Source organism: Prunus mume, linkage group LG5 (genome assembly GCF_029339155.1).
Source record: "Prunus mume cultivar Tortuosa linkage group LG5, ASM2933915v1, whole genome shotgun sequence".
NCBI classification, from domain to species: domain Eukaryota; kingdom Viridiplantae; phylum Streptophyta; class Magnoliopsida; order Rosales; family Rosaceae; genus Prunus; species Prunus mume.
In genome coordinates this window covers 14,064,796-14,091,119 of record NC_142702.1, presented here as the reverse complement: position 1 = coordinate 14,091,119, position 26,324 = coordinate 14,064,796, and the positions used below count along the sequence as shown (strand labels likewise).

General features: G+C 37.7%; 2 protein-coding genes, 1 long non-coding RNA gene and 1 pseudogene across 6 annotated transcripts; 2 read left to right on the top strand and 2 right to left on the bottom strand.

Moving 5' to 3' along the window:
- Nucleotides 1–8,984: 8,984 nt before the first annotated feature.
- On the bottom strand, nucleotides 8,985–10,899 carry LOC148917025 (uncharacterized). The gene is made up of 2 exons (XR_016126637.1): nucleotides 10,506–10,899; nucleotides 8,985–9,374 (listed from the first exon to the last, which is right to left on the bottom strand). It is a non-coding gene; the product is annotated as an uncharacterized LOC148917025 (long non-coding RNA).
- Nucleotides 10,900–12,627: 1,728 nt separating this feature from the next.
- LOC148917024 (uncharacterized) lies at nucleotides 12,628–15,896 on the top strand (annotated as a pseudogene).
- A 706-nt stretch (nucleotides 15,897–16,602) lies between these two features.
- Nucleotides 16,603–19,026, top strand: LOC103319253 (COMPLEX 1 LYR-like protein). 4 transcript variants are annotated; one of them, XM_089053687.1, is made up of 2 exons: nucleotides 16,603–16,951; nucleotides 18,713–19,026. In XM_089053687.1, the coding sequence occupies exon 1, from the start codon at nucleotides 16,639–16,641 to the stop codon at nucleotides 16,909–16,911; it is 273 nt and encodes a 90-aa protein (XP_088909813.1). In that variant the 5' UTR covers nucleotides 16,603–16,638; the 3' UTR covers nucleotides 16,912–16,951; nucleotides 18,713–19,026. The 4 variants fall into 4 exon arrangements, with proteins under 4 accessions (XP_088909813.1, XP_088909814.1, XP_088909812.1 ...); XM_089053688.1 differs by lacking the exon at nucleotides 18,713–19,026 and adding an exon at nucleotides 18,173–18,415 and having other exon boundaries at nucleotides 16,603–16,911; XM_089053686.1 differs by lacking the exon at nucleotides 18,713–19,026 and adding an exon at nucleotides 18,182–18,415 and having other exon boundaries at nucleotides 16,604–16,911.
- A 930-nt stretch (nucleotides 19,027–19,956) lies between these two features.
- LOC103319252 (transcription factor bHLH91-like) lies at nucleotides 19,957–22,271 on the bottom strand. Its single transcript, XM_089053666.1, has 4 exons — nucleotides 22,090–22,271; nucleotides 20,970–21,969; nucleotides 20,280–20,696; nucleotides 19,957–20,185 (listed from the first exon to the last, which is right to left on the bottom strand). Exons 2-4 carry the CDS (start codon nucleotides 21,903–21,905, stop codon nucleotides 20,084–20,086), a joined length of 1,455 nt encoding a protein of 484 aa, XP_088909792.1. The 5' UTR covers nucleotides 21,906–21,969; nucleotides 22,090–22,271; the 3' UTR covers nucleotides 19,957–20,083.
- Nucleotides 22,272–26,324: the final 4,053 nt, after the last annotated feature.

Here is a 26,324-nt window from a genome sequence, read left to right as displayed (position 1 = left end):
CTATTTTATACGGGTTGAGTTTTTAATATTCTCCTTACCTGACTAACTAATACAACTCACGTACCCTGGTTTAGATAATACACGTTTAATTAGGGAAAAAGAACACACGTTCACGTGAAAAATCCGACGATACTATTTTCATCTTCTTCTCGCTAGGGTTATTCTCTGTTATCTTCTCCAAGGTTGTTCTCTTCACCTTCTCTAGGTATCCATCTCTCTCTCTCTCTCTCTCTCTCTCTCTCTCTATATATATATATATATATATATTCCTCTTTTATTAAATCTTTGAGGAAATTAGGTTGTGAGGTTTTCCTTTTTGACGTCTTTTTTCTTGCTGTATTGGAACAATACATGCGGTTGTGAATCCAACTCAATACATTATGCTAAGTTTTTCTTGCGTTTTTTTCTTTATGTATTTCATCTTCTCCAAGTATCCAACTTAATAATCAAATTATCATCTCAAGCCAGCGATTAGAAGAATACATGCGGCTATATTTTTCTTGCTGTATTTTTTTTTGCTTCTACTTTTGGTGCTTTCTTGTTTTGTTTTGTGGTTATTTTAGCGTTGCTTCTGCTGGCTGTTGATTCTCTTCTTGCCTATTTTTTTTGGGCTTCAATATATTATCTTTTTTTTTCTTAATCATATATATATGCAAATTATATTGTATATATTGTCTATGTTTCCACTTAAATTATCAAAGAATTTTTTGTAAAAAAATAGTCTAATCCGATGTTATCCGGAACAGCACCAAACACAATATAACTTAGTCAGACTATTTATCCGGAACAACACTAAACGCCTTATAATATTATGGATAAACAATCAGTACTCTCTGGAACAGATTAATATTGTCCAACAAAAAATAGTTAGTACAGTCCAACATAACAAACGAGCCCTTGGTATATAATCCAAGGAAGAATTCATGCCTCCCTAATAACTACTGGTAGGTGGAACTGCTGCATATTGTCCGTCCAGAACCTCAATGAGCTTGTCATCTATAGCTTTTGCATACAAAAAAGACCCTTCATGCATCTGTACAAATGAAAAGTAAACCCTAATTAATTAAGAACCACACCACCTGCATGAAGTAATTGATGAAGACTATAAGAAAGAAAAAGGAGTATAAGATTAATTACTACCAACCTTGGTGTTGAACAAGAAGCTGTAGGAATTGCCAATGTAACACCTTCAGCATGGTGGAGATCAAGCTGCAGCTCATCAAGAAGCTTTGACACATACAGAACGAATTGAACTTCTTCGTGCGAACCGACGATACTAACTTCATCATCGATAATGCAGATATCGACCTCAGTGTCCTTGGATTTCCTCTGAAGCCATGAGCTCCTCAGAGAGCCATTGTTGTAGGAGTGATGTAACACCCCGACTCCGTTTATTTTCCTATTTAATTTAATTAAGGGAAGATATTAAATTACTCCTGGGTTAAAGGTGATTTTGGTCACTTTCTTATCCGGGAAGATTTTGGGACCGTGAGTGGTGTGGTTGCGTAGGTGGTACTGAGACGAAACCGTAGACAGGCGGTAGGCTGAATCGGAGATTTAACGAAGCTTTGGCGATCAAAACTTGTTCGGTGGCAGAACCGTAATTATTTCGAAGTAAGTTTGGGGTAAAAATCTGATTTTTCACATTTACCCCTCACTTTCTCTCTCTTCCTTCCGCGTCTTCCCCTTCCTTGCGATTTTCCTCCTTCCCGTCACTGTTCACCGATCGGAAACCACCACACAGCCGCCACTTCCGACCACCCCATCCGAGCGAGACCGGTCTGTTCGAACCGCAGCCTCTCCCTCTCTCTTCCCCGGCCACGATACAGAAACCCTCGGGACTCGCGAAAATGCAGAATCGTGGCGGGCCATTGGAACTTCCAGCCGCTCGATCTCTCACCTCCACCACCATTTCCGGGGTAAGGTGAGGTTTCTCATCCTTTTTGTGTGTTCTACCTGGCTGTGGGATAGGTTTTGATAGATTTGCAGGTTAATTCTCGAATTGGAAACCTAGGTTTTGGCCGGATTTCAATTTGAAATTCCGGCCACTTGCCGTCCGAATTGGACGTTGCCGTAGTTGAAAAAGTTGCTCCATTCTTCGAGTAGTATCTAGGATTGGAAGGGTGAGCGTTGGTTTGGAGATTCTCCGTTGCCGGAAATCTCTCTACACACCCGCGCGCTGCCGGCGCGTGTGGCGGCGCGTGGGCAAGGTGGGTGAAGTTGTTTTTCATCCTGTTGAGATCCTTAGGTTGTCACGAGTGCGTAGGATTTCGCGGATCTCAATTTGGATATCGTTTGACTATCGAACGGATTTCGCATATTGTGCGTTATCCGGGTTCGATAAGTTCTTACCGTTGGATCGTTTCCAAGTTGAAGTATGTTGATCTAGGTACTCTTAGAAACCTATAGGAATTCGCGGATCGTGAATCGGAGCCCCGGATGTTCCGATTCCATAATGTGAAGTTTAGGGAAATCGCGATCACCGTGCGATTGGGAAGCGAATTCGATCATGCTTGGACCTTAGGATGTTCCTTTGGGCGTGGCGCACCGGGAACTTGGGGATTTAAGTATTTCCTTTCGTGAATTTCCGTTTTGGAAACGTCTGTTAATCAAGGATTTGTATCTTGGAATAGGTACTTGGTTGATCACTCGCAGCAGGCGGGACCCTCACGGGGCCGGGCAGCTTGGGATTACTTGTGAGTGGACTTTGTTTTAAGCATATGCATGGTTTTTAATTATGAAAGTTTTGTGCATATACTTTAAATGATGGTGACTTTGATTTAATAAGCCTTTGGCTGATGGATTTGAATATGTTTATATATCTTGGCTATATATTTTGAATATGGATATATATATTTGAGTATGATGATTATGTTGATATGGATTTTGGGATGGCTATCTATATTGTCTATGTATAGAGTATGAGAGGTTGTTGTGGTGAGATTGTGGAAAGATAGGAGTTTGATGGATGGTTGTGAGATGTATGAGTATGGTAGGTGAGTACCATTCCCTAGTTACTAGGCTTCCCACACACGTCGTTGGCAGTGCCGGTGGGGTGGGAAGGCCATGAGATTACGGGTCTCACACATGGCGTTGGCGATGCGGTGTGTGAGACACTTTCCATACGTGTCGTTGGCGGTGCGGCGTATGGGGAGTATGTATATTGCTTGAGTATCATCACACACGTCGTTGGCGTGCGGTGGGGTGATGATACTGTCTGCGCGCGTAGGACTTGATATGAGATTTGTGAGCTACACGTGTCGTTGGCGTGCCGGCGTGTGAGCTATGGAGTTCCGTCCCGGTTGGACTCCTCATCCCTGGACGCGGGTTAGTGTTCGGAAATCCTGCGTACCAGCTAACAATCCCCTGGTTGGATTGTCTCCCCGGTACATTAGTATGGAGAGGAGTATATATTATATTAGAGTCCTAGCTATACATATGTATATTTATATATGGGTATTTACGGGTTGTGGAGAGTTGCATATATTTTGGGAAATGAGTTGTGAGCTTGAGATGTGGAGATGTTTTGGACTTGGGATTTTGTGTTTGAGTTTTGGTTTCTGAATTGTGAAACTGCATGTTAGAGCATTATTTTTACATGGTGGGGTTACTATGTTGTTTTAAAGTGAAACTTTATTTCTGTCCACTCACATCTTTACTTTTTGCGCCCAGACAGTGTTGCTCTGAAGGCATTGAACAAGTCACGAGCTCGAACTTGTCGTCTGCATTAATAGTCTGTATAAATTCTTTCTACTCCCCTGTTTGTTGTAAACAAATTCTGTAGACGCTCTGTTATTGCCCATGTTAGGCTACTACTTAAGGCCGGAGGCCATTTTGTGTTGGATTGTAGTATGTTAAAAGCATGCTGGCAGTTGGGTTGTACATTGATGTAAATTGTTGCAGGTTGTTTATTGTTGGTTTGGGCATTTTATAGGGGAGACTCTGCCAAAATTTTGGTAGGATGTCTTGGGTTTTAGTAAGTGGGCCCGGCATCAGTGTGATGTCGGCACCAAGAGTCCGCCCGGTTTGAAAATTCAGGCGGGTCTGTCAGCGATCTGAGGGTCGCGAGGCTACAGCTCTCACCATCGCCAGGCACCACCATCTTGTTCAGTCTGGTGCCTCTCTCTCCCACACCTTTTCTTCTCCACCAGCAATATTTTCAGCTCTTCCACTAACCACAGAAGCTCTTTTATATAATCAATTGCATATCTCACAATTGATGCTCTATCAGTCTTTCCTCCGATTAATTGCTCCCTAAAGACCAAAAGACAAACATTAATTCAGCAAAATATATAATTATCCAGCCAAAAAAAGAGAAAAACTTGGGAAACTACAAGCCAATAACTTGGATATCAAAATGTCATACACTGTGATTCATGAAATCATTACCCAATTAAAACTTCAAAACAACTAATATGCATTTTTTCGTGAAATTTAATCAAATTCAGTAGCATATATTTTTGGGAAATAGCTCTAAATGCCACCCTTTTTATAATTTTAACTGAAAATACCACCTCTTTCCAAAAAAATTTGGAATTATCTCTTATAAATATATATTTATTGTCCACTTATTGCACACATATCACTTTTGCTGAAGTTCTCTCTCAGATCTCTCTTGGCTCTGTCTCTCACTTTCTCTTCACTCTCTCGTCACTTAGCTCTCACTCGTCTCTCGTCGCTCAGCTCTCACTCTCTCTTCTCTCTTCCTCTCCTAGCCAAATTTGTTCATCGAAGCTCAAGTCCATTGTTCACCTCCAACAAGTACTGTTCATCGTCATTTTCTTACAATTTAGGGGTTTCTCTGAAGTTGGTTTAGGGTTTATGGGTTTCTATGAATTTATGGGTTTGTTCGAAATTGGTTTAGGGTTTAGGGGTTTCTCTGAAATTGGTTTAGGGGTTTTACTGAAATTGGTTTCGGGGTTTGTCTGATGTTGTATTGGCATTTTAGTGCTGTTGTATTTCTAGTTTATTACGGTTTTATTATGGTTTTTGTAGCAGTTATTAATTGGTATTTGGTGGCTTACTATGGGTCTTTATAACCATTGCATTTAACCTTCTTACAAGTCTAATCGATCGGTATCTATTTTCTTTCTTGAAGATGATATCTAAAGTCTAAGACAATTAACCTGTGTATATCATTTTTAACTTGTAAATTACCAACCATATCATACTTTTTGTTTGAGAATAATGCTTGTTAATTTGACATATTTTTTTATAACTCTGTTTACTAACTTTAGGGCTTGCATATTGGATATGGATAAGTTTTCTTTCGTTTTCATATTTTCTTGTGATTCTTTGGAATTTGTTTGGGGATGAATATTCAATGTCTAAACGAAGCGCAAAGAACCATATGTGGTGCAATATGAGTTCTTTAAAAGTTTGCTGTTTTGTGCTTGATCATTGTCTACTTAAAAGAAAGCATGAAATGAGTGAAGATGGGAACCTACCACCAGCAGGTGTGGTTTAGAGAAATGGGGACATGGATTTTGCTATAAGCTAACTCTTTAAGCTTTTGCTTTTCTTTTTTGTGTATGGATACTTAGAGAACTCTGTTTCTGAGGAGAACTTTTAATTTTGTAATTGTACATGTCTAACAAACATTTTATACAGTTTTGATGGTTTATTTATTAATTTATCTTTGATATCGATAAAGCAGACAACACATACAGACCTCTAATTTTGTTAAGAAAAAACTGAAGGGATGGTGCCAATTTCATTCATTTGAAAGGAGGGCATATTGGAGTCATTATTGTGGTTGCCACTAATTCATAGGATGTTCCATTACATTATACCTTGAAGTCAATCAATTGTTTCCCGATGTCTTCTTGTTTTTTAAAACTCTTTTTAGTCGGATAGATTTCTATCGTTAGTCTTGAATTGTTCTCAATTAGGCTTCTGCTACCACACATTCCCATTCTAGCTTAAACTGTCTCATGATTATCTGGTGTCTGGAGACGTGTCTTTTTAGATATTATATTATGCAGGAGTGGCAGAGTACTGGGTGTGTTGTTAGTTAATTGTCAATGATCATGTAAGGTGAAGACTTAAATCCTTGTGAGACAAAAATTGGAGCAAGAGACAAGTAATTTGAAGGACACATGATAAACAAGTCATATAAGATGAATCACTTGTTCGAGCACGGACTTGAAGAATTACTAAGGGAAATATCTTCAATGTGACATGCACCTTTAGGCCTTGGTTCAGCTGCCAAGTAGCTGGGTGGGGCGGGAATGTATATTAGTTTTTGCTGCACAATTTGCAACATTGGAGATCTGCCCCAACAATGTGATGGGTAAACTATGTTAATGTAATGGAGTTTATTGATATTGTAAATAAGTGTAGTTCTAATTTCTGAACTTATTGGCCCAACAGTGCCTCTTGCGGAATAATGACGGTCAAATTCATCAAGCATCTCAGTGCTGGCATTTTTTTTTTTTTTTTTGATAAAGTTGACACATCGAAGATCACCTATTACCAACTGAAGCTTAAGATAGAGCCTTTTTGGGGGGAGGCGTATATATGAGATACAGGTGATAATGTTTCTCAATTGAATTCAGTCTTCACTTATCACTTGGCCATTCAGTCAGAATTTAATTATTTAAGTTTATCCTTTATATATGAATATGCAGACATGGAAGCTCTAGTGGAGCTGCTTTATATGGTGATCCATCCAGATTCGATACACTAGTTGCTTTAGCTATTACGTGTAGCAACGGGAAATCATTCTGAGGGTCTGCGGCCATGTTGTACATGATGATATTGAGAAATTGTACAGTCGGTGGCAGTGGCAACTTGCCGTACATGGCACATAACCTGTATCCATTTTGTAGACATGGCAGATAAACTGTATCCATTTTGTAGACATAGTAGATAGCTTGTACTCATTTTGGAGTAGGAATACACATCAATTTTCATTTTGTGAAACGAAATTGGGTAGTACGTCTAATCAATACCACTAGGGATGTAATTCTGGTTCGCTTTTCAAATTGTGCTTTTGTTTTGGAGTTGTCGTCATCGTTAGCATACTTATTCTTTAGATTGTTTAGTTGAGGTTTTTCATACAGCTCGATATATAAACAAATCTATCATTTGTCTTTAGGGAGGTATAACAGTAGGCCGTCATTGTTATGCAATATATAGACAATGTATGGTTACAATTACAAAATAAACAAACAAGTGGCACATGGTTACAATTACAAAATAAACAAACAAGTGCACACTTCTAAGTACCAGCTGACACAAAATACATACAATAGGGTGGCAATATTAGGTCAATATACATACAATATACAGACAAACAAGTAGCGATATAAGAGCACTAGGGTGCCAATATTAGGTCAATACACATACAATACGCAGACATCCATTTCAGACTACCTTCAATTTTGACATTCAAAATAAATCGCCACCCACCAAAATATGAAGCGAACCAACACTTAACCTCACCCAGTTGCACAAACCACGGCAAATGGAAATTATTAGAGGTCCACCAAAAGATCCATGTCTTTGGCCTTCATCCTCGCTACATGCACAAGGTTATGATGAGCCATTCCCTCTCCACCCATATTCAGCACCTGCCAGACACCAGCTACATCAATTTCGCTCCAATTGTAGTCCGGTGAGACAACCGAAGCATAATCTCGGAACATCTCGAAGCCATTGTTGAAACATTCAACCATTTCATGGTTATATTCTTCAGATTTTGTGAATTGTTGGACAGCATATTTCTTTTTTTATTCCAAAATAACAATTGTCTTCATTTCTGATCATGACAACAACATTTCATTAACACATTTGAAGCCATGACCAAATCATTGCAATACAACCACAATACAATGGCAATACAAAAGCAATATAACCACAACACAACAGCAATATAACCACAACACAATAGCAACACAACAACAATAACACAACATTAAACAAGGATTCATCACAATCAGACTATACAAATCTACTACATCAAATGAAAAATCCTAAGTTTCAAGATTCACATATCCAGATCAATCTAAATGCATTTGGTATGGATAGGCATGAAGATTCAAAAAACATTACCCAAAGCAATTTAATTTCATAGAATCCCAAGCAATCAAAATAAAACCAATTTCACATAATCCCACGGAGATTAAGAAAATGACCATCAAGACTACCTATTGGAGGTCGGCAATGAAGTAGAGCTTCAAGGTTGCAAGTAGCTGCAACCTTACGTTATTCAAAAGACATACCTAGAAGATGGGGTCGATAGGGGGTTTCCCTATTCAAAAGAGAGAGATGGGGACAATTTAGAACAAAGAGCGCTAGCGAGAGAGAGCTGCGCGAAAGGGATACAACTGCACGAGAGAGAGAGAGAGAGAGAGAGAGAGAGAGAGAGAGAGAGAGCTGAGCTACAACTGCAATGGTCATAAAGACCCATAGTAAGCCACCAAATACAACATTTTCAAATCGCCACATAGGTCAACAAACTTTAATTTGAAGAATTTAATTTGTTTTCAATTTGTTAATTGAGATACTTGGTCATTTTTAAAAATTATGTGAAATAAAAAACTTGTATTGAATATTATTGTATAGGAGACCATGTAATTATTTTGATACCATTAAATGAAATTTAAATTCAGTTTACTTAAAAACTTTGGGATCTTGAGCAAGAGATGGTAGTCACGTATACGACAGTTTTGAAACATAAAAGACGACAATGTAAGAATGGTTAATTTTGACGATATCCATAGTTGCTTCCACTCCATTATAATGTCATGTAGATTATAAAGTGGCAATAGACATGCAATACAAAAACAATATGAAAGCAATAAACAAGCAATAAAGCGGCAATAGACAACCAATGCCAAAGCAATAAAATGGCAATAAACAAGTGCCTTATTGATGTCTTTGTACTCTCTTTCCCATATTATATAATGTTCTAATTGTTGAACTATTACAATATTCAGTTGCTATAGATAATAAATAGTACATAAAAAATAATAACCATGTATGAAAATTTCATATCGTTATAATAATGACCTCAAAAACAGTATGAAGTACATTACACAAATATTAGAAACGTACGGCTCCACAAGAAGAATACATAATGTCTTAGATGTCCTTACTAATAATAACAAGCATAATCAATTATGTGTACAGTTTGCTACAAGTTTGCTTGGCATTTTCATAATAGAAGCTTTGCTTTTGTCTTCAGAAGGCATCTCAAAAAACTCCTTGTCTACACATTAAATTATGCACAAAATGGTCTCCAACGCCAGTGTATGACTTGCACATCAGTGTCTGTACAAACCAGCTAAAACACATTGTGTAACTGTTAACCTCAAATTTGTTCTTCACAGGGAAACGAGTTGGGTGCGGCTTTTCTTCTCCTTGTACAACTTGAAAAGAAAAAAAGAAAGAAACATAAATTGTCAAGACAAAACTGCAGCAAATTATAATTTGGTCAAATACTCACCGTCGGGAAACAATATGCTTTCCATGAATAAATAACATATTAATTTCAACCAACACTACTGCACAACTCATCTCAGAAACATGACTAAGATTTGACAAACATACAGGTAGAAGATCCAATCCATTAAAACACTTACATGCAAAAAGCGAACCTAAATTATACGCCAATTCAAGCAACAAAAACCCAACTTGTTGAGCACCAGTCAACAAGTTTTATAGGCAAATTGAAATCAATTAGAAATTACTTCAGCAGTAACACCTTCATTTTTTCAACCAAAGATGCTAGCTTCCTTTCAATATCAAAAAGCACATTCAATTAGTCCCAAGATGTGGGACATAGATAGCTAGTCTTTTAGATTATAAAAACAGAGTTCTTTTTCTCCAAACAAAAATATCTTAAAATAAAGGAAAGAAGAAAATGAAGTAATAATTTCACACCAATCTTTTAAAGAAACAATGAGATTGACAATGATTATGGTTCCAAAACAATACCAGGCATTAAATTATCCGCATATGTATTAAATTTCCTTTGTCTTAAAAACATACATACACACACATTACATGAAAACATCATTAAAATCTTGTCCAAATTATTTAATTGGATACATAAACATTCCCCAATCTATTCAGCAAACAAGATCGGATGGGAAAGAAATTTATGCGAGTTTCTCATGCAGCTCCTTTGTAAAGGTATTTTCCCTTTTATCTACTGACATGCTCAATCCTTCTTGGAAATTCGCAATGCTGCCATTAATGTAAGAGTTAAAACTGGATTTGCTACCTCTGAGATGTGCATCCAACCACCTTTGTATTAAATTAACAATAACATTAGATGGAAACTAATAAACCCTTTTGCTATAACGTCTAACTTCCATAATCCATCCAATAAACCATAGAAAATTTTCGACGTAAATGTTAGGCCTTACAAAAAACTACTAAACGTTAGGCCATTTTGCTATCATGTCTAACTTCCATAATCCATCAATGAATCAAGGCAAGTATATATCACCCTACAAAAAATACTGAATTCAATTATACAAGACTTAAGGACATACCACCACTAGACAAACCTTCTTGTATGCGTCCCTCAAACATACCACCACTATGGAAATTTGGATTGCATGTAATTTTGCTTTCCATATTCTATTCAATCTTTCAAGCCTTCACATAGAACATAACTTGCATAGTGCAGATGAAATCATAATTTGAAACAAAACTAATATACTAGAAATAAGAAACAGATTAGGGAGGGAGAAACAGGATAATGACAACTAAATCTTTTAGAGGCAAAAAGCTTAACTGCCTATCATTCACCAATGACCAGAACAGGGTATTTCTTTCATTTTCGGGACAAAATCTAGCAATAAGCAAGTGTGGGAGAGTGCATGTTAAGAAGTAGCAATACTATTAGAATAAATTTTGACTATTAGGAGTTGCAGTCGTATTTTCCTAGTGTTACCAAGCAATTATGGGAAAGGCCAAAAGAAAAAGGGTGATGCATACAAACTATCACTATTCAACATACCATTAGACCACTAAATTACACATCTCTTGCGAGTGTGGACCAGCATCTGTCAAATGAAAGAAAAATTAAATCCGCAATTGTTGGCAGGCAAAGACCTCCGGTATTTTACAGTGAACTAATGGCCTCATGGTGAACTTGATTGCATGTAGCACAACCTCACACTAATATATTCTTTTACTTAAATTTTTCTTATAACACTCACAGATTTTATTAATGAAATGTAGTTACAAGAAGGATGAATGAGATGTTAATCTAAAATCCTGTTAACGTTCTCAATCCCAAACAAAAAAATTCAGCCAAAACCAAACTAACTATTTGGATGACACACAAGGATTGAGTTAAGAGGCCAACAGTCTTCAAGACTCTTAATTCCCTGATCCCCATCATGATGAAAAAAAGAGAGAAGAGGGAAGGAGGAGGGACCATACATTTGGATACCAATACTCAAAAATTTACTTTCTTACATATAATTTACATCAAGTTAAATTCCATCCATATGATTGCATTCCAAAAAATTGAGCTTTACCCATTACCCATGAATGCTACATCGATAACATCTGTACTCTATGATCATACATGAATTGCACAAAGATAAGCTTGGCTCTAAATACATGTCTTTACAGGTCCCCAAATGCCCTGAAAATAGCTTCCAACAGAAACTTATTTTTACAGAGACAACTAGACGCATTATTCCTTCTCCAAATGCCCTAGAATTAGCTCTACACAGAAACTCTCTCCAAACTACATTGACAGATTAAAGAATTAAGGGAAATAGCCATTAATGCAACCCGTTTTTAAGTTTAAAGTGGAAATATCAGCCCTCCCCAAAAGTTTTGCAAATACCACCTATAAATATATATTTATTGTCCAGTTATTGCCCACATAACACTTTATCTGAAATTTAGTTTTCTCTAAGCTCTCTATTCGTTCTCTTTCTCTCTCTCTCTCTCTCTCTCTCTCTCTCTCTCTCTCTCTCTCTCTCTCTCTCTCTCTCTCTCTCTCAGCTCTGTATTCTCTCCATCTCTCTCTCTCTCTCTACCCCAGCTCTCCTTCTCTTTTCGTGCAAAGGTATCCCTCTCACGCAGCTCTGTCTCGTTAGCTCTTTGGTCTGAATTGTCCCCATCTCTTTGTTCTGAATCTGGAAACCTCTCATCGACCCCATCTTCTAGGTATATCTTCTAAATAACGTAAGGTCGCAGCTGCTTGCAACCTTGAAGCTCTACTCCATTGCTGACCTCCAATAGGAGGTGTTGATGGTCATTTTGTTAATATCTGTGGGATTCTATGAAATAGGTTTTATTTTGATTGCTTGGCTTGCTGTGAAATTGGTTTTATTTTAATTGCTTTGGGTAATGTTTTTGAATCTTGATGCTCATCCGTCTGGGTTTTTACCAAATGCATTGAGATTGCTCAGGATATGTGAATCTTGAAACTTGGAATTTTCCATTTGATGTATTAGATTTGTATAGTGTAATTGTGATGATACATTGTTCAGTGCTGTGTTATTGATGTTTTATTGTTGTTGTGTTGTTATATTTCTGTTGTATTGTTGTTGTATTGCTATTGTATTGCATGGTTATTGTGGTTGTATTGCAGTGATTTGGTCGTGGCTTCAAATCTGTTAATGAAATGTTGTTTTTTCATGGTCAGAAATGGAGACAATTGTTATTCTGGTTTGTTACAATGGAAAATGGGTAACCTCAAAAAAGATGTGCAAATACGAAGGGGGTGACTCAAAAGGCTTAATAGTACCACGGACCATCACATTTGCTGAACTGTTGGATCGTGTGCATCATATTGGCAATATAAACATGGAAGACAAGGTTTGCTTAAAGTTCTCAGTTTTGATGGCCTCGAATGAGTGGAAGCACATAAAGATTGAGGACGATGATGATGTGAAATTTTTTATGAAGTACAATTGTGAGGTAACACCTTCAAAACTAGCCCCCTTCCTTGTGAGTATGGAAGATAAAGGACTGACAAATGATGTAGTTGATAGTATGCATATGACGACAAATAGTAGTCGGATGTGTCAGTCTTCAGTTGCTATTGTTGAAAGCAATGAAGTAATTCGGAATAATACAAATGTCGTTGATGTGGGAGGTGATGTTGGGACAGATTTTATGGACATGATTGATTTTAGCGAGGTGGAGGAGATGCATGGTCGTGATAATGGTAATGAAACAAATGAAGTGTCAGTGTACTCTACCCCTCTTATTTTGGGCCGCTTGGACACATCAGTCCAGTTGCCAATAATGCGTTTAGGAGGAGAATCTGAACCCACTCCTGAACATCATTTGAGTGAAATAAGTGAACAAAACCAGTACAATGTGGCTGGTGTAAATGATGGAGAAGCATATTTTGACAGAGAGTATTTGCGAAGTGATTGGAATTGGAAAATTAAAGTTGGGCAAATTTTCTCTAGTAAGGGAGCCTTGTTGACCAACTTACGGTTGAGGGCATTGAGAGGCCATTTTCAATTTAAGGTGCAATTCTCTTGTACAAAGAGGTTGCTTGTGGTTTGTTGTCAACGTCTATGCCCATGGCGGGTCCGAGCATCGAGAATTGGAGAATACAACTTCATGATTATGAGGTGTACAACAGTCCATGAATGTGATTTGAGGTTTGTAAATGACAACCATCGTCAAGCAACTGCATCACTTGTAGCCACTTCATTGAAAAGGAAATTGAAGGATTGTCGGACAATATACAGACCAAGTGACATAATGAGATATGTGAAACAGAACTTTGGTTTGACCATTCATTATTCGAAAGCTTGGAAAGCGAGGGAGTTAGCTCTAATGTCCATTAGAGGATCAGCCGAGGAGGCATTTTATATCCTTCCAGCCTATTGCTGTGAATTGGAGCGTATGAATCCCGGCACAAAGACACACATCCATACTGATGAGAACAATCACTTCGTGTAATTTTTTTTATGTCAGTTGGCGTATGTATATTCGTTCTTCCATGCGCCCAGTGATAGCTGCGGATGCCACTCATTTAAAATCTAAGTACAAGGGTGTTATGTTTGTAGCAAATGCATTCAATGGTAATTGAAATATATACCCTCTTGCTTTTGTAATCGGGGATTTGGAGACGGATGCATCATGGCATTGGTTTTTCACTAAACTTCATAAAGCCATTAGTGAGTGTCCCAATCTTGTTATCATTTCTGATTGCAATGTTAGCATAGAGAATGTGTGGAACAAACTTTTGACAACAACGCAACATGGCATATGCTTTTATCATATGAAGGGGAACATGAAACGCACTTGCAAGTTGAAAAAGCATGATGAAATACTGATGCACTTTGAGCAGGCTGCGAAATCTTATTCAATTACTGAATTTGATTGTCATTTTCGCAAGATCAAGAGGAAGGAACACGTTGCTCAATATCTTCAACAGGCAGGGTTACATAAGTGGTCTAGAGCTCACATGGATGGACGCCGCTACAATGTAATGACGACAAATATTGCGGAGTCAATAAACTCGGTCCTTAGGTTTGCAAGAATGCTACCAGTAGTTCATTTGATAGGGGAAATTATTAATCTTCTTGTGAAATGGTTCACCAAATGTCGTGAGTTGGCTTTGAAATGCACAACAACATTATGCCCCAATTTTGGCGAGAAGAAGTTGAGGAATAGGTTGGATGATGCTTCAAGGATGAATGTGGTTAAACTAAATAAAGTACAGTATAATGTTGTGGATGGTGATATGGACGGCCTTGTACATATGATGAACAACAGTTGTAGTTGTAGGAAGTTTCAGCTTGATCAACTACCTTGCAAGCATGTCGTTGCAGTTTGCCGCTTCTTGAACCAAAATGTATACTCCAAGGCTTCTCGATATTACACTCGAAATACTTGGTTGAATGCTTATTCGGATAGCATCTACCTGGTACAGCCTCAGGGAATGTGGGTTATTCTTGAAGATGTCCGAAGTCGAGTTGTGCTACCTCCCATGGCGAAGGTCATGCCAGGCAGACGGAAGAAGCTGAAAATTCCCTCACAAGGAGAGGGCAGCAGAACAAGAAAGTGCTCAAGGTGCAGTTCCATCGGCCACAATAAAAGCACCTATCAAAGAACCCATTTCTTTGGAGAACTCCAACACCCCATTCTCAAATTGCCTCCCATTATTAATCCCATCTGAGTAAACCACTCCTCCAATCCCCTCTCTCTCATCCCCACCACTACTAAACAAAGACTGGTACAACTCCCTGTGCAATGGTGCCTGCGGAGGCAGGTTTAAATGCAAAAGTGGGTTATAGAAAACTGAAGACACTGTCCTTGGCTGTGTGTCCACTCCTCCGGCGGTGTCCCAATTGGTTTGTTGCTCAAAGGAAAGCAAATGGCTGCTATTGTTGTTCTGGTCAGTATTGGTGACCCAAGTTCATGTTGGAGCTCAATTTCCATGGCAGCATGATGATCTTGTTGACGAGGGTAGGAGATCTCTTCAATGGAGAGTCTCAAGTTTTGTGCAACAGGAAAGTTGTTGTTTTTGTGGGTCTCTGAAGGAGAAGGCATGAGAACTTGTGGTGGCGGGGGTTGACGTTGATCACAGTTTCTGCAGATTCTGGCATGGAGTTTGGATCAAAGTTGCAGCCTACTGTGTCTTCATACATTCTTGGAGTTGATTTCCCTACTTTGTCTTCAAAGTAGCAGCCTTTTCTTATTATGGCTTTGTTTGTCTCTCTGAAGCATTTCCACAGTAAACCAAAGATCAGAATTAAACATAAGAACATGAATGTGAAAGGCAGAGAAATTAGTCACCCACAAATTAATATCATAATTACTATTAGCCTTATTAACCTAGCTATAACCTATTTGTATCAGAATGGTAGAGCCCCCAAATTAAGAAGAGTTGTTCGCAAATTCAAGAACTGGTAGAGATGGAATTTATACGCGAGAGAGAGAGAGAGAGAGAGAGAGAGAGAGGTGGTAGGAGAAGGGACTGAAACTTGTGGGAGTTTGTTACTGAGATTCCCATTAAGTGGGGCCCACTCACAATCTCATTAAACTTGGTAAAGGGAATGAGTATACTATTCTGAGTCTGACTGGCTCACATAAACACTTGCTCCTTTTGACAGTTACGATAAATTGTGGTGATTGCTCGTATTTTAAAATTTTCTTTCTTTCATAGTGAGTATTTGAGATTTTTGCTTTTCCTGTTTTTTTTTTTCCCAAAGTTAGGACGGGAGAGGACGGAAAACTCACACCCATGAATACTACCGAATCCAAACACATCCAATGCTCAACTTGGCCAAAAAATTGGTGTATCTATGCAACACAAGAGTCTTGCAAACTTTGGTGGAAGTAACCAAGATATTAAGCTTACACGACATTATATTATAGGGAGCTTATACAATGAGAGGGTTCAATTCAGCAATCTAATAATAACTCTGCACTTAATAAAACGGCTATTCAAGATCTCTCATTATAACTTTTCACTGTAAGCGCCATTATAGTCTCATGTATATAATATTAAATCATTCAAGATTAAGAGATCGAATAGAAATCCAGATTTTAATAAGCCCAGCCCAGCCCAACTTAGATAAAAAACAAAGGACAGATCCGGCCCAGTCTAGGCTTTAGGCTGGCTCGGCCCGGCATAGGGAAGTAAAAAGCTCAAAGCATTTGACGGCTTTGAAATCTGGGCAGTGAGAAATGGGAAAGGGTCTGATATGGGCAACGGCAGAGGACTTGGCAAGAAACAGAGGACGCGTTCTCTCACTGTATCGCCAAATTCTGAGAAGCCTCAACTCACCGGATTTGCCTCTGAATTTGGCAGCACGGCTGGCCAAGAAAGCTGAGGCGCGCGCAATCTTCATCGTGGCGTCTGAGGAGAGGTCCCTGCACAACATTGATGACCTGATTGATGCTGCTCACTACTCTCTTTCCCTCTTAAGGAAAGGAGAAATACCCAAGTACATCCAATGAGTAAGTCGCTTTTTCTGGTTCCTCTTCACAGATTTAGAAGGTTAGAAGGTGAACCAGTTGGGTTTTGTTCTTCAAAGTCCATGTGTTTACGATTTTTTGGCGAATGGTTATCATGTGTTTTGGTTCAGAATGTCTTCTGTTTTTAGGGAAATCGCTTCCTAGCTGCGTTAATGTTTAAAATTTTTACACACATTCAGTGGTTGAGTAATTTGTTAGTTGTGCTGCAATTTTGAATGTAACCCAGTTGGGTTAAGTCCTCAAATTGCAGGAGGTGGTTGCTTTTTGATTGTTTGGAAAGTGCTTCTTATGTGTTTCTGCATATAATTTGCTTCCTTTTTTGGTCGAAGCATATAACTTGCTTATTTATAAGGTAAGTTGCTTTCAAGAATTGTGGGAGTGCTTAAGTAGAACATGTTGAGCTAAATTTGGGGCCGTTCCGGTACTCAGAGGAATTGTGAGTTAATTTTTGAAGAACATATGAGTGCGGGGTTTGTAATAGTACTACAATAGTGACTATAATCTTGATTGAGGTCTGGCCATCTTGTGCTGCTAATCAGAAGGATAATGTATTGGAAAACTGGTTATATACGGATCATATTGGGATTGTGAAATTTTGGTAGTTTAGAATCATTTTTATTCATGGTGTTCTTCATTTTATGCTTGAGTAAGCTGTGCATAATGTTGTTATCTGAAAATCCATCGTCTTTTATCTATGGTTTATAGTTGTACAGAGTCAACACTCCCCAATAACCTAGGTATAGAAGTAGTACCATGAAATAGATTGATTCCTTCACAGGATACACTCTAGTAGCAAAGAAAAATATTAGTATGATTTTGCAACCCGATCAAGTTCTTTTTGTTTCTTTGCTGAATTACATTTTTCTTTTCATAATTTAAATCAATTTTGCAATTTTTTGTTTTGTTTCTTTTTGTAGAATTTCTATTAAGTGCAACTTCTACAAAATCATTGATGGTATGCTGAATGATAGCTTGTGGACTGATCTTGTGATCTTATGACTTGGGGAAATTTTGTTTTATAGTACTTACCTGTTGTTTCCTGCGTAGTATTCATTAATATCTAAATATTATTAAATATGCAATGCCAATTTTTTTGATAGTTGAATGTTTGGATCTCACCTACTGGTTGGACTGTTATAGCTCCAAGTGAATATCATAGAGTTTGAGTATATATATCAGATTCTTTGATTACCAAAAACTTCCATATAAGAGAATGGTCCAATTAAATCTGAAGATTATTTAGTCTATGCAGGCTACTGGCATATTCGATCGCTGGAAAATGTATCGAGTTCTCTGCATAGGATTTTCTAGCAGTTGGCATCTTCCAAGTTGTATTGTCGGGGATGTTTAGTTTTGCCTGTGTAGTTTTGGTTTTGGTGTATACTGTTGGTTCTGTGTACTTTGTTGCGGTATGAGGCCTTGCTTGTTTATACAGTTGTTGTTCTCTGAACTGCTGTTAGTAGTTAATTATTATGATATCTTGTAATGGAACCAAATCAACCCCATCCCCATGTATTAGGATATTTAGGTTATGTTTTCTTGTATGAGCATAGCTTCGTGCATTCGGCTAACGGTTTTGTAAAAACTTCATGGTATTCTTATCTCATACCAGTGTTGGTAGCTAACCTGACAGTTAGATACCAAGTTTTGAGGCTTCTAATGTTAGGTTGTGCCATGGAATTAAATTTTGAATGACTTTATCCAAAATTCTCCCTTGCTTATTTCTTTTTTCCTGTAAAAGAATATCATAGCTTAAAATTGTTTCCTGTGCAAAATGATGCAGGCCTATCTTTAGGAAGTGAAGATATTTTTCGCTTCTCAGTTGCTCTCCCTTTTACGCAGATTACCGAACTGAAATTGTAAAATGTATGTGCACAACAATGCGAAATGGTCTTGTTGTGCGTTTAATTCCTTTCATACTCGTATAACTTGTAATCTATGCTACATTTTCATAAAATGTGCCAAGATATTCAAACATTTTCATGAAATGTTTGAATACTTCGTTTGGCTGCACCGAAAAAATATCATTAGTTACCAAAAGGGATTTTTTTGTTTTCTGTTTTGTTCTTATAAAATCAAAAGCAGCTTTCTAGTTCATATTTCATGAGCTTTTTATGGTATAAAGCAGACCCACGTATTCTGAGTACTTTTTTAGCAAATAAATGATAGGGATTTGTTTGGCAACGAGGTCAAGCCCGAGTGGAAAAAGAGCCTTGACTTGAAGACCAACGGTCTCAAGTTCAAACTTCCATCTCCATGGCACCTTAATCGTGTATAAGAAATCTACTCGCTTGTATTCAAAAAACCGATAGGAATTTTATTCGTCAAGAAAATATTAACATCACTTGCCAATGTACCAATAGGGATTTATTAATATCTAAATAACATTTATATCTCCTCATATGTGCTTGGTTTATTAATTTAGATATTAATATCTAAACAACATCAATTAATTCGAAACACAGATAATGAGAGGGAGACCCGTGCGGCGGAGCGTTCTTCTCAGAGAGCACAAGTGATGCATGCAAATTAGTGAGAGACAACATAGAGAATGCAGGCGGCTAGCTGCGGTTTGAAACAACTGGGCTTCGACATATGGGCAAATATTATTAACCAAAAGAAACCAGTGACCAAACCACCCAAACCACAATTATATACATATATTTTTTTTTATTGGTGGGCCTGTCAGCCAGACTTTGATGGGTGGGCTGGACTGAGTTTCCGTGAACTCAAATGGGTCGGTCTTATGAGCCAGACTTTCATAATATTTGTATAGGTAACCAACTATAGGCAATTAACTATAGGCACGTATTCTGAGTACTTTTTTAGCCAATAAATGATAGGGATTTGTTTGGCAACGAGGTCAAGCCCAAGTGGAAAAAGAGTCTCGACTTGAAGATCAATGTTCTCAAGTTTAAACCTCCATCTCTATAGGTAATTAACTACAGGCACATATAACTGCGTAGTGTAATTGTGCTCAAGCCATATTAGAGTGACTAATTATCAAAACCATGCAAACCCAGAAAATATATAAGTCCTATATGTTCTATTTCACGCTTCTGTCACACCAAGTTTATTGTCTACTTTTAAAATTCAGCATCATATGGTAAGATCAACAACAGAGAAAGTATCTATTAAAATAACTCATGCCTCCCTAAAAACTGTTGGTTGGTAGAACTGCTGCATATTGTTTGTCCAGAACCTCAATGAGCTTTTGGGCTATAGCGCTTGCATACAAAGATGACCCTTCATACATCTGTAGATTTAAAACAAAATTAACCATAATTAATTAAAAACCACACCACTTGTATGAAAGAAAAACAAACTGGGACAAATTGCAGACTACCAACCTTGGTGTTGAACAAGAAGCTGTAGGAATTGCCAATGTGTCCACCAGCAACATGATGCAGATCAAGCTGCAGCTCATCAAGAAGCCTGGACACATACAGCAACAGATTGATCTTCTTCCTCTGAACCAGTTTGATGGTAACTTCATCATCGATAATGCGGATATCGACCTCAGTGTCCTTGGATTTCCTCTGAAGCCATGAGCTCCTCAGAGAGCCATACTGGTCATGAGGGTCACCAAGAGGCTTCATGTTGCAGCTCTCATCATCTCCAGCACCACCATCTTGTTCAGTCCTGCGCCTCTTGCTCCTCTCTCTCCCACACCTTTTCTTCTCCACCAGCAATTTCAGCTCTTCCACCGTCCTCAGAAGCTCCTTTATGTAATCAATTGCCTCTCCCACAATTGATGCTCTATCACTCTTTCCTCCAATTAATTGTTCCCCAAAGACCAAAAGGCAAACATTAGTTCAGCAAAATAAATGACCATCCAGCCAAAAAAAAAAAGACGAGAACTTGGGAAACTACCAAGCCAGTAACTTGGATATCAAAATGTCATACACTGATTCATGAAATCATTACCCAATTAAAACTTCAAAACAACTAATATGCATTTTTTCGTGAAATTTAATCAAATTCAGTAGCATATATTTTTGCAGTGATAGGATGTGAAATTTTGAATTTGAAGTATATACCTTCGTTGGGTGTGGAAGCAAATCCTTCAAGGCAGTGTACTTGCCATTCAACTGGACTCTCCTGTGCTTCTCAGTGGCAAAGTGTTTGGTCCCTTTGACGTCTCTTCCTCTTCCAATAGAACCCATTTCTCTGGAGAACTCCAACACCCCATTCTCAAATTGCCTCCCATTATTAATCCCATCTGAGTAAACCCCTCCTCCAATCCCCTCTCCCTCTTCCCCACCACTAGTAAACAATGACCCATTTCTTGAGCCTGGCAAGCTGTATCCATGTGGCAAGGACTGAAGCAATTCCCTGAACAATGGTGGCTGTGGAGGCAGGTTCAAATGGAAAAGTGGGTCATAGAGAACCGAACTCGCTGTCCCTGGCGGGGTGTCAATCCCACCATGGACATCTCCGAGGAACCCCAAAGTGTTCGGAAAATTCGAGCTTTTCGGGTTGGGGTTTGTGAAGGTAATGGACGAGTTTTGGAGAACAGAGGAGGGTGAGCATCTAGGTAAGCTGAAAAGGTTGAGAAGGTCAGGTGTAGGTGGGTATGCACCATTAGCACCATCTTGCAATTGTTGCTGCATCTGATCATGGACACCATGAATATTGTCCCAATTGGTTTGCTGCTCAAAGGAAACCAAATGGCTGCTGTTGTTGTTCTGGTCAGTATTGGTGCTGTATGGATTGAACCCAAGTTCATTTTGGAGCTCAATTTCCATGGCAGCATGATGATCTTGTTGATGAGGGTAGGAGAGCTCTTCCATGGAGAGTCTCAAGTTTTCTGCAACAGCAAAGCTGCTGTTGTTGTTGTTGTGGGTTTCTGAGGGAGAAGGCATGAGAACTTGTGGTGGAGGTGGTAGGGGAAGAGGGTTGAGGTTGAGGACACTTTCTGCTGATTCTGGCATGGAGTTTTGGTCAAAGTTGCAGCCTACTGTATCCTCATACATTTTTGGACCAGTCTTTAATTTGTCTTCTGGAGCCTTTTGCCTTTTATGGGTCTGCTTTGTCTCTCTGCAGCATTTTCACATAAACCAAATTATCAGAATTTAACACAAGCACATGAAGATGAAAAGAAAAAAAAAAGCTTAAAAATGAAGGCTTAATTAGTCCCACAAATACAAAGCTCTTAACCTTCTGTATCAGAAAAGCTTTGTTTTCACAAAGTCAAGTACTGGTAGAGAGAGACAGAGAAGAGAGAGAATGGAGGGTGGTAGGAGAAGGGACTGAAACTGTATACATCTGAGAAAGAGTGAGAGAGAGAATTGTTTCTTTGTTCTTCTCTGCTGCCTCTCTCTCTCTCTCTTATTTCTCTCTGAGACTCAATGAGATTTTCCAATTGGCCACAGCAGCACAGCTGGGATCAGTAGGGCCCACTCACAATCTCCCTATTCTAAATTTCTTGATTCTGCCCGCCAGATTTTGCAGTTTCACCCCCCAATCCTTCATTAATTACTTCTTTCCCCTTCTTATTTCCTTTGATGGTTATGACAAAAATGTGGCGACTTTAAAGATTTATCTATATAAGAAATTGTAATTGATGAGAAAATGAGATGTTTAGTACTCAAAAATTGTTTTGAACATCATTTTAATTATTCAAATAAAATTATATCCCAAAACAAACGAGCGAAATGAATTACAAATGATAATATTTTGAATTTGAAACGTTGAAAATATCAAAACCGATAAATCAGAATGGTTAATATCCATTTTTCTACGTTTTGGTTAAGACAAAAATTGAACAATGAGACCCAAACAAACTTTTGTCTCACCCTTTTTTGGTCCCAAAAAACTTCATTCACAAAGCCTCAAACGCCTAATAAACGTTTCTTGATCCCTTTTCCTTCTTTTTTTGTTTCTTTTCATCCCTTCATCTTTTTCAATCAGAAACCGTTGAGATTTTTACCATTTGCAAACATAAGTGCATATGCTAAATGTAAGAAATAATGAATACTTCTAACTTCAACTGGTAAAGTATTTAACTCACATTCACAATCCTCCTCCAAAAATTAAACTTGCTTTGGAAAAATCAATGGTAATGGTTCGAAACCCGTTGGAAGCACTTTGTGGTCAGGGATAAGTCGAACCCCAAGTGAGGATTAATCACACTCTTCGAGTGTGGGGAATTAATCACACTCTTTGAGTGTGGGGACACCTCGTGGTATTTACAATAAAATAAAATAAAAACCCTCAAATCTCTCTGTATCGTACCCGTTTTAAACCTGGGTGTAAGGAGACGGGCACAAAACCCTGATCAACGTTTCTAACCTACATATGTTTTTATTATGGATTTAATGAAACCATTTTTTGCCAAAGTAATTAATGAAATTACCAATAGATGTACCAAAATTTATGTAGGAGTGGTGGTAAGATTAGCACTACCTGGTGAGATTGGAGTATGGGGAATACACGCAAATTGTGGTTATTCTTCAAGAGTGAGTTTAGGTAGGAGCTGTATTTTTTATACAATAAGTAGTTACAGTTTGTGTGGACCCCACTCCTCACCTCTCTCCATGCAAACCGCCACCCCAAACTAACCATTGCAACCGTTTGGCATTTTACAATAAGAGAGAAATTTTTATTTAATTTCCATAAATTAAATAAATAGCTTCTGTAGTATATCTGGATTGTAAAGCATAAATTATCAAGGGTTGCATTTAATAGATCTGGATTTGGAGAGCTTTATTTTTATTATTAAAAGATTGCTTCATTCATAACGAATGAAAGACCATCGTATAAAATGATATAATAAAGAAGTTCATTCGTAATTTAAACACGAATATAATTGAAACAAAAATATCATCTATGAAATTGGCGCACTGTCTGAAGATTATCACGAGACACACAAAAATATCATCTACAAAATATGCTCATTTAGTGAATATATAAACAAAATAATGCAAACAGCAAATAAAACTACGACACATAACCATACCAATATGTGATACTAAAATGTGGCAGGTATATATAGCATTACTCTTTTAACTTTGAAGGAAAGAGTTATATTTAAACCAAACAAGAAGCATATGTGTTTAGAAAAACTGTATTTTTTTCATGTTGAAAACTATGAGACTGGCAGAGCCCCAAACCAGGGCAGCTTTGTTTTCACAAAATCAAGAGCTAAAGGAAGAGTGAGTGGCTTTGTTTTGTGCTCTCTTTCTCTCTCATCACTGAGATTTTTTCCATTTGCCACAGCAGCACAGCTGGGGGCCCGGCCATGTACAACCTCCTTTGTATACTGAAATTCTTGATTCTGCCCGTGTGATTTTGCACTTTCACCCCTCTCAATCTTCCTTAATTACTTCTTTTTCTTTGGTTACCAAAATTTATTTTTTATCCTTTTCATTTCTTAGTTTGGATTTGTCTTCTTTTTTTCTTTTTTTAATACAATCGATAGTTTAGGTGTCATGGTGTTCTCACACACACTATCAGTCTTGAGAGTTCAAAGTTGAGACTATTAATCTGTAAGTCAAGACTCTTTTTCATTGAGCTATACCCGTTGACTAGTTTGAATTTGTCTAAAGTTCATGTAATTGATGAGGAAATAAGGTGTTCCTCATTAACCCCAAAAAAATTAAAAAGACTTCAAATTCGTTCAAATCATCAATTTTGGTTGTAAAGTGTATTGTGTTAGGTCAAATTATGAAGTGGCGTTTTGAGTTTGAAGGCATAAAATACACAAACCTTCACAATTGTAATCACAAAAATCTTATCCCTCATGAAAAAGTGGATTGTAGAGTTTGTTAAAAAGAAGAAAGAAGAAGTTGATGGACATTCTCTTGAAATTACTGATTTGGTCATTGTTTTCATCGCTTAACCAAACTTTAATAAGTTTTTTTAGGAGAAAACAAAAGGAAAACTTTAATAATTATTAATATTAACATCCACTTTTTCTTAACGTAACAGAAATTATACTAACGCCTCATGAGGTTTTAAATTGTTTTTATAAAACTCATTCTGTTAGTTTTCCGTCCAGAAACATGAAATCTTTAGTCCAAAAACATTACCAAAAAAAAAAATCAGTTTTGTTATGAATAGCAGCAGAAATTTTGTTCTTTTAAAATTTCTTTTAAAGTTTTTGCTGCATATGGATTTAGACAAGTATAGCAGAATACCAGAATAGTACAAGACAAACCCTGCTGCTCCACTGTAAAGTTGGACGATATGTTCGGGATAGAATAGTACAAGCCAAAACTGCCAAGGCAAATGCTAAAGGGCAGGTACTGATATGACTCAGTCCTCCCTCTTTCAGCCCATATAGTACCCTGACCATATGCTTACTGGTTCAACTGTTGGAGCCTTCAAAAACCACCGAAAACAATTTCTTCAATTACTTAATAAGATGAATTTCTTTAAATTTGAAAAAGCATGGAAATAATCTAAAATTTCATGTTGATTTCTTTGTAGCTCAAGGGGTGCCTTGTTTCCTAGTTATGTGGCTATGATGTTGCCCTTTGCAGGAGAAAAACTTGGCTATAACTCGTTCAGTTAACCTATCACGTGATGAGAGAGATAGAAAGAAAGATTGCATAAATCGGTTTCATGTAAGTTTTCTCATTTGTATTGCATATCCCCCTTCACTTTAAGCACCCAAGAATCCGAACAGGGTATTGTAGACGTCTAAAACATGTTGACTAATGTGGAGATCCAGCAGTAAACTACTTTGATCTTGAATTGGATAACAAGGAAAAGCATCCGAACAACCCGAAAAACGAAAATGAAGAGAAAAACCCAACAAAGTTTGATTGAAAAAGATTACTAGAATATTTTAATGAGTGGATGTTTGTTAACGGAAAGGAATGAAATTGGGCAGATTTTTGGCGGATGTAGTAGTTACAGAGAACTGCCTTATAAGTTATAATTATTATAGTTTCCAAAGCTTACGGTAGTGAAACAGGTTTCTTTTGATTTGGCAATGTCGGATAAGTTAATAATAGTGTTCAAAGCCAATTCTGCAGGCATCAAACTATACACTTTCTAGGAGGCAAGCTAGTTGTGGGGTTCTATAATTCCCTACCTTCCACTGTCTTCTGTCTTAGCAACTAAGGTATGCGTGTACGCCATCCCACTCCATAACCCCAATAAAATTGGGCTTTTTATAATAAAAATATATACAAGGACCTGTAAGTTTTTGCAGTGGTAACCATAGGCACATTTCCAGGGTAATGATAACTTGTTATCACATCTTTTAATTTCAACCAAAGAAAGCTAGAACTTATTTGAAACTAAAACTCGAATAAAGAAGTTCATTGAACTTATGGTAATGGGATTTGCTTTGAATATACAAAGCCTATATATCTCAGTAAAAGAATTGCTGCTTATTTGTAACATACGCAAATCTCAGTGTCTCGTGATGTCGAGGTTATGAT

Bases quoted from the DNA above. Each gene is read 5' to 3' on its own strand.
- LOC103319253 (XM_089053687.1), top strand. From the start codon at position 16,639: ATGGGAAAGGGTCTGATATGGGCAACGGCAGAGGACTTGGCAAGAAAC.
- LOC103319252 (XM_089053666.1), bottom strand. From the start codon at position 21,905: ATGTATGAGGATACAGTAGGCTGCAACTTTGACCAAAACTCCATGCCA. The intron at 20,697-20,969 runs GTATATACTTCA...ATTGGAGGAAAG, and splicing joins TGCTTCCACACCCAACGAAG to AGTGATAGAGCATCAATTGT. The intron at 20,186-20,279 runs GTTGGTAGTCTG...TTAAATCTACAG, and splicing joins GCTTCTTGTTCAACACCAAG to ATGTATGAAGGGTCATCTTT.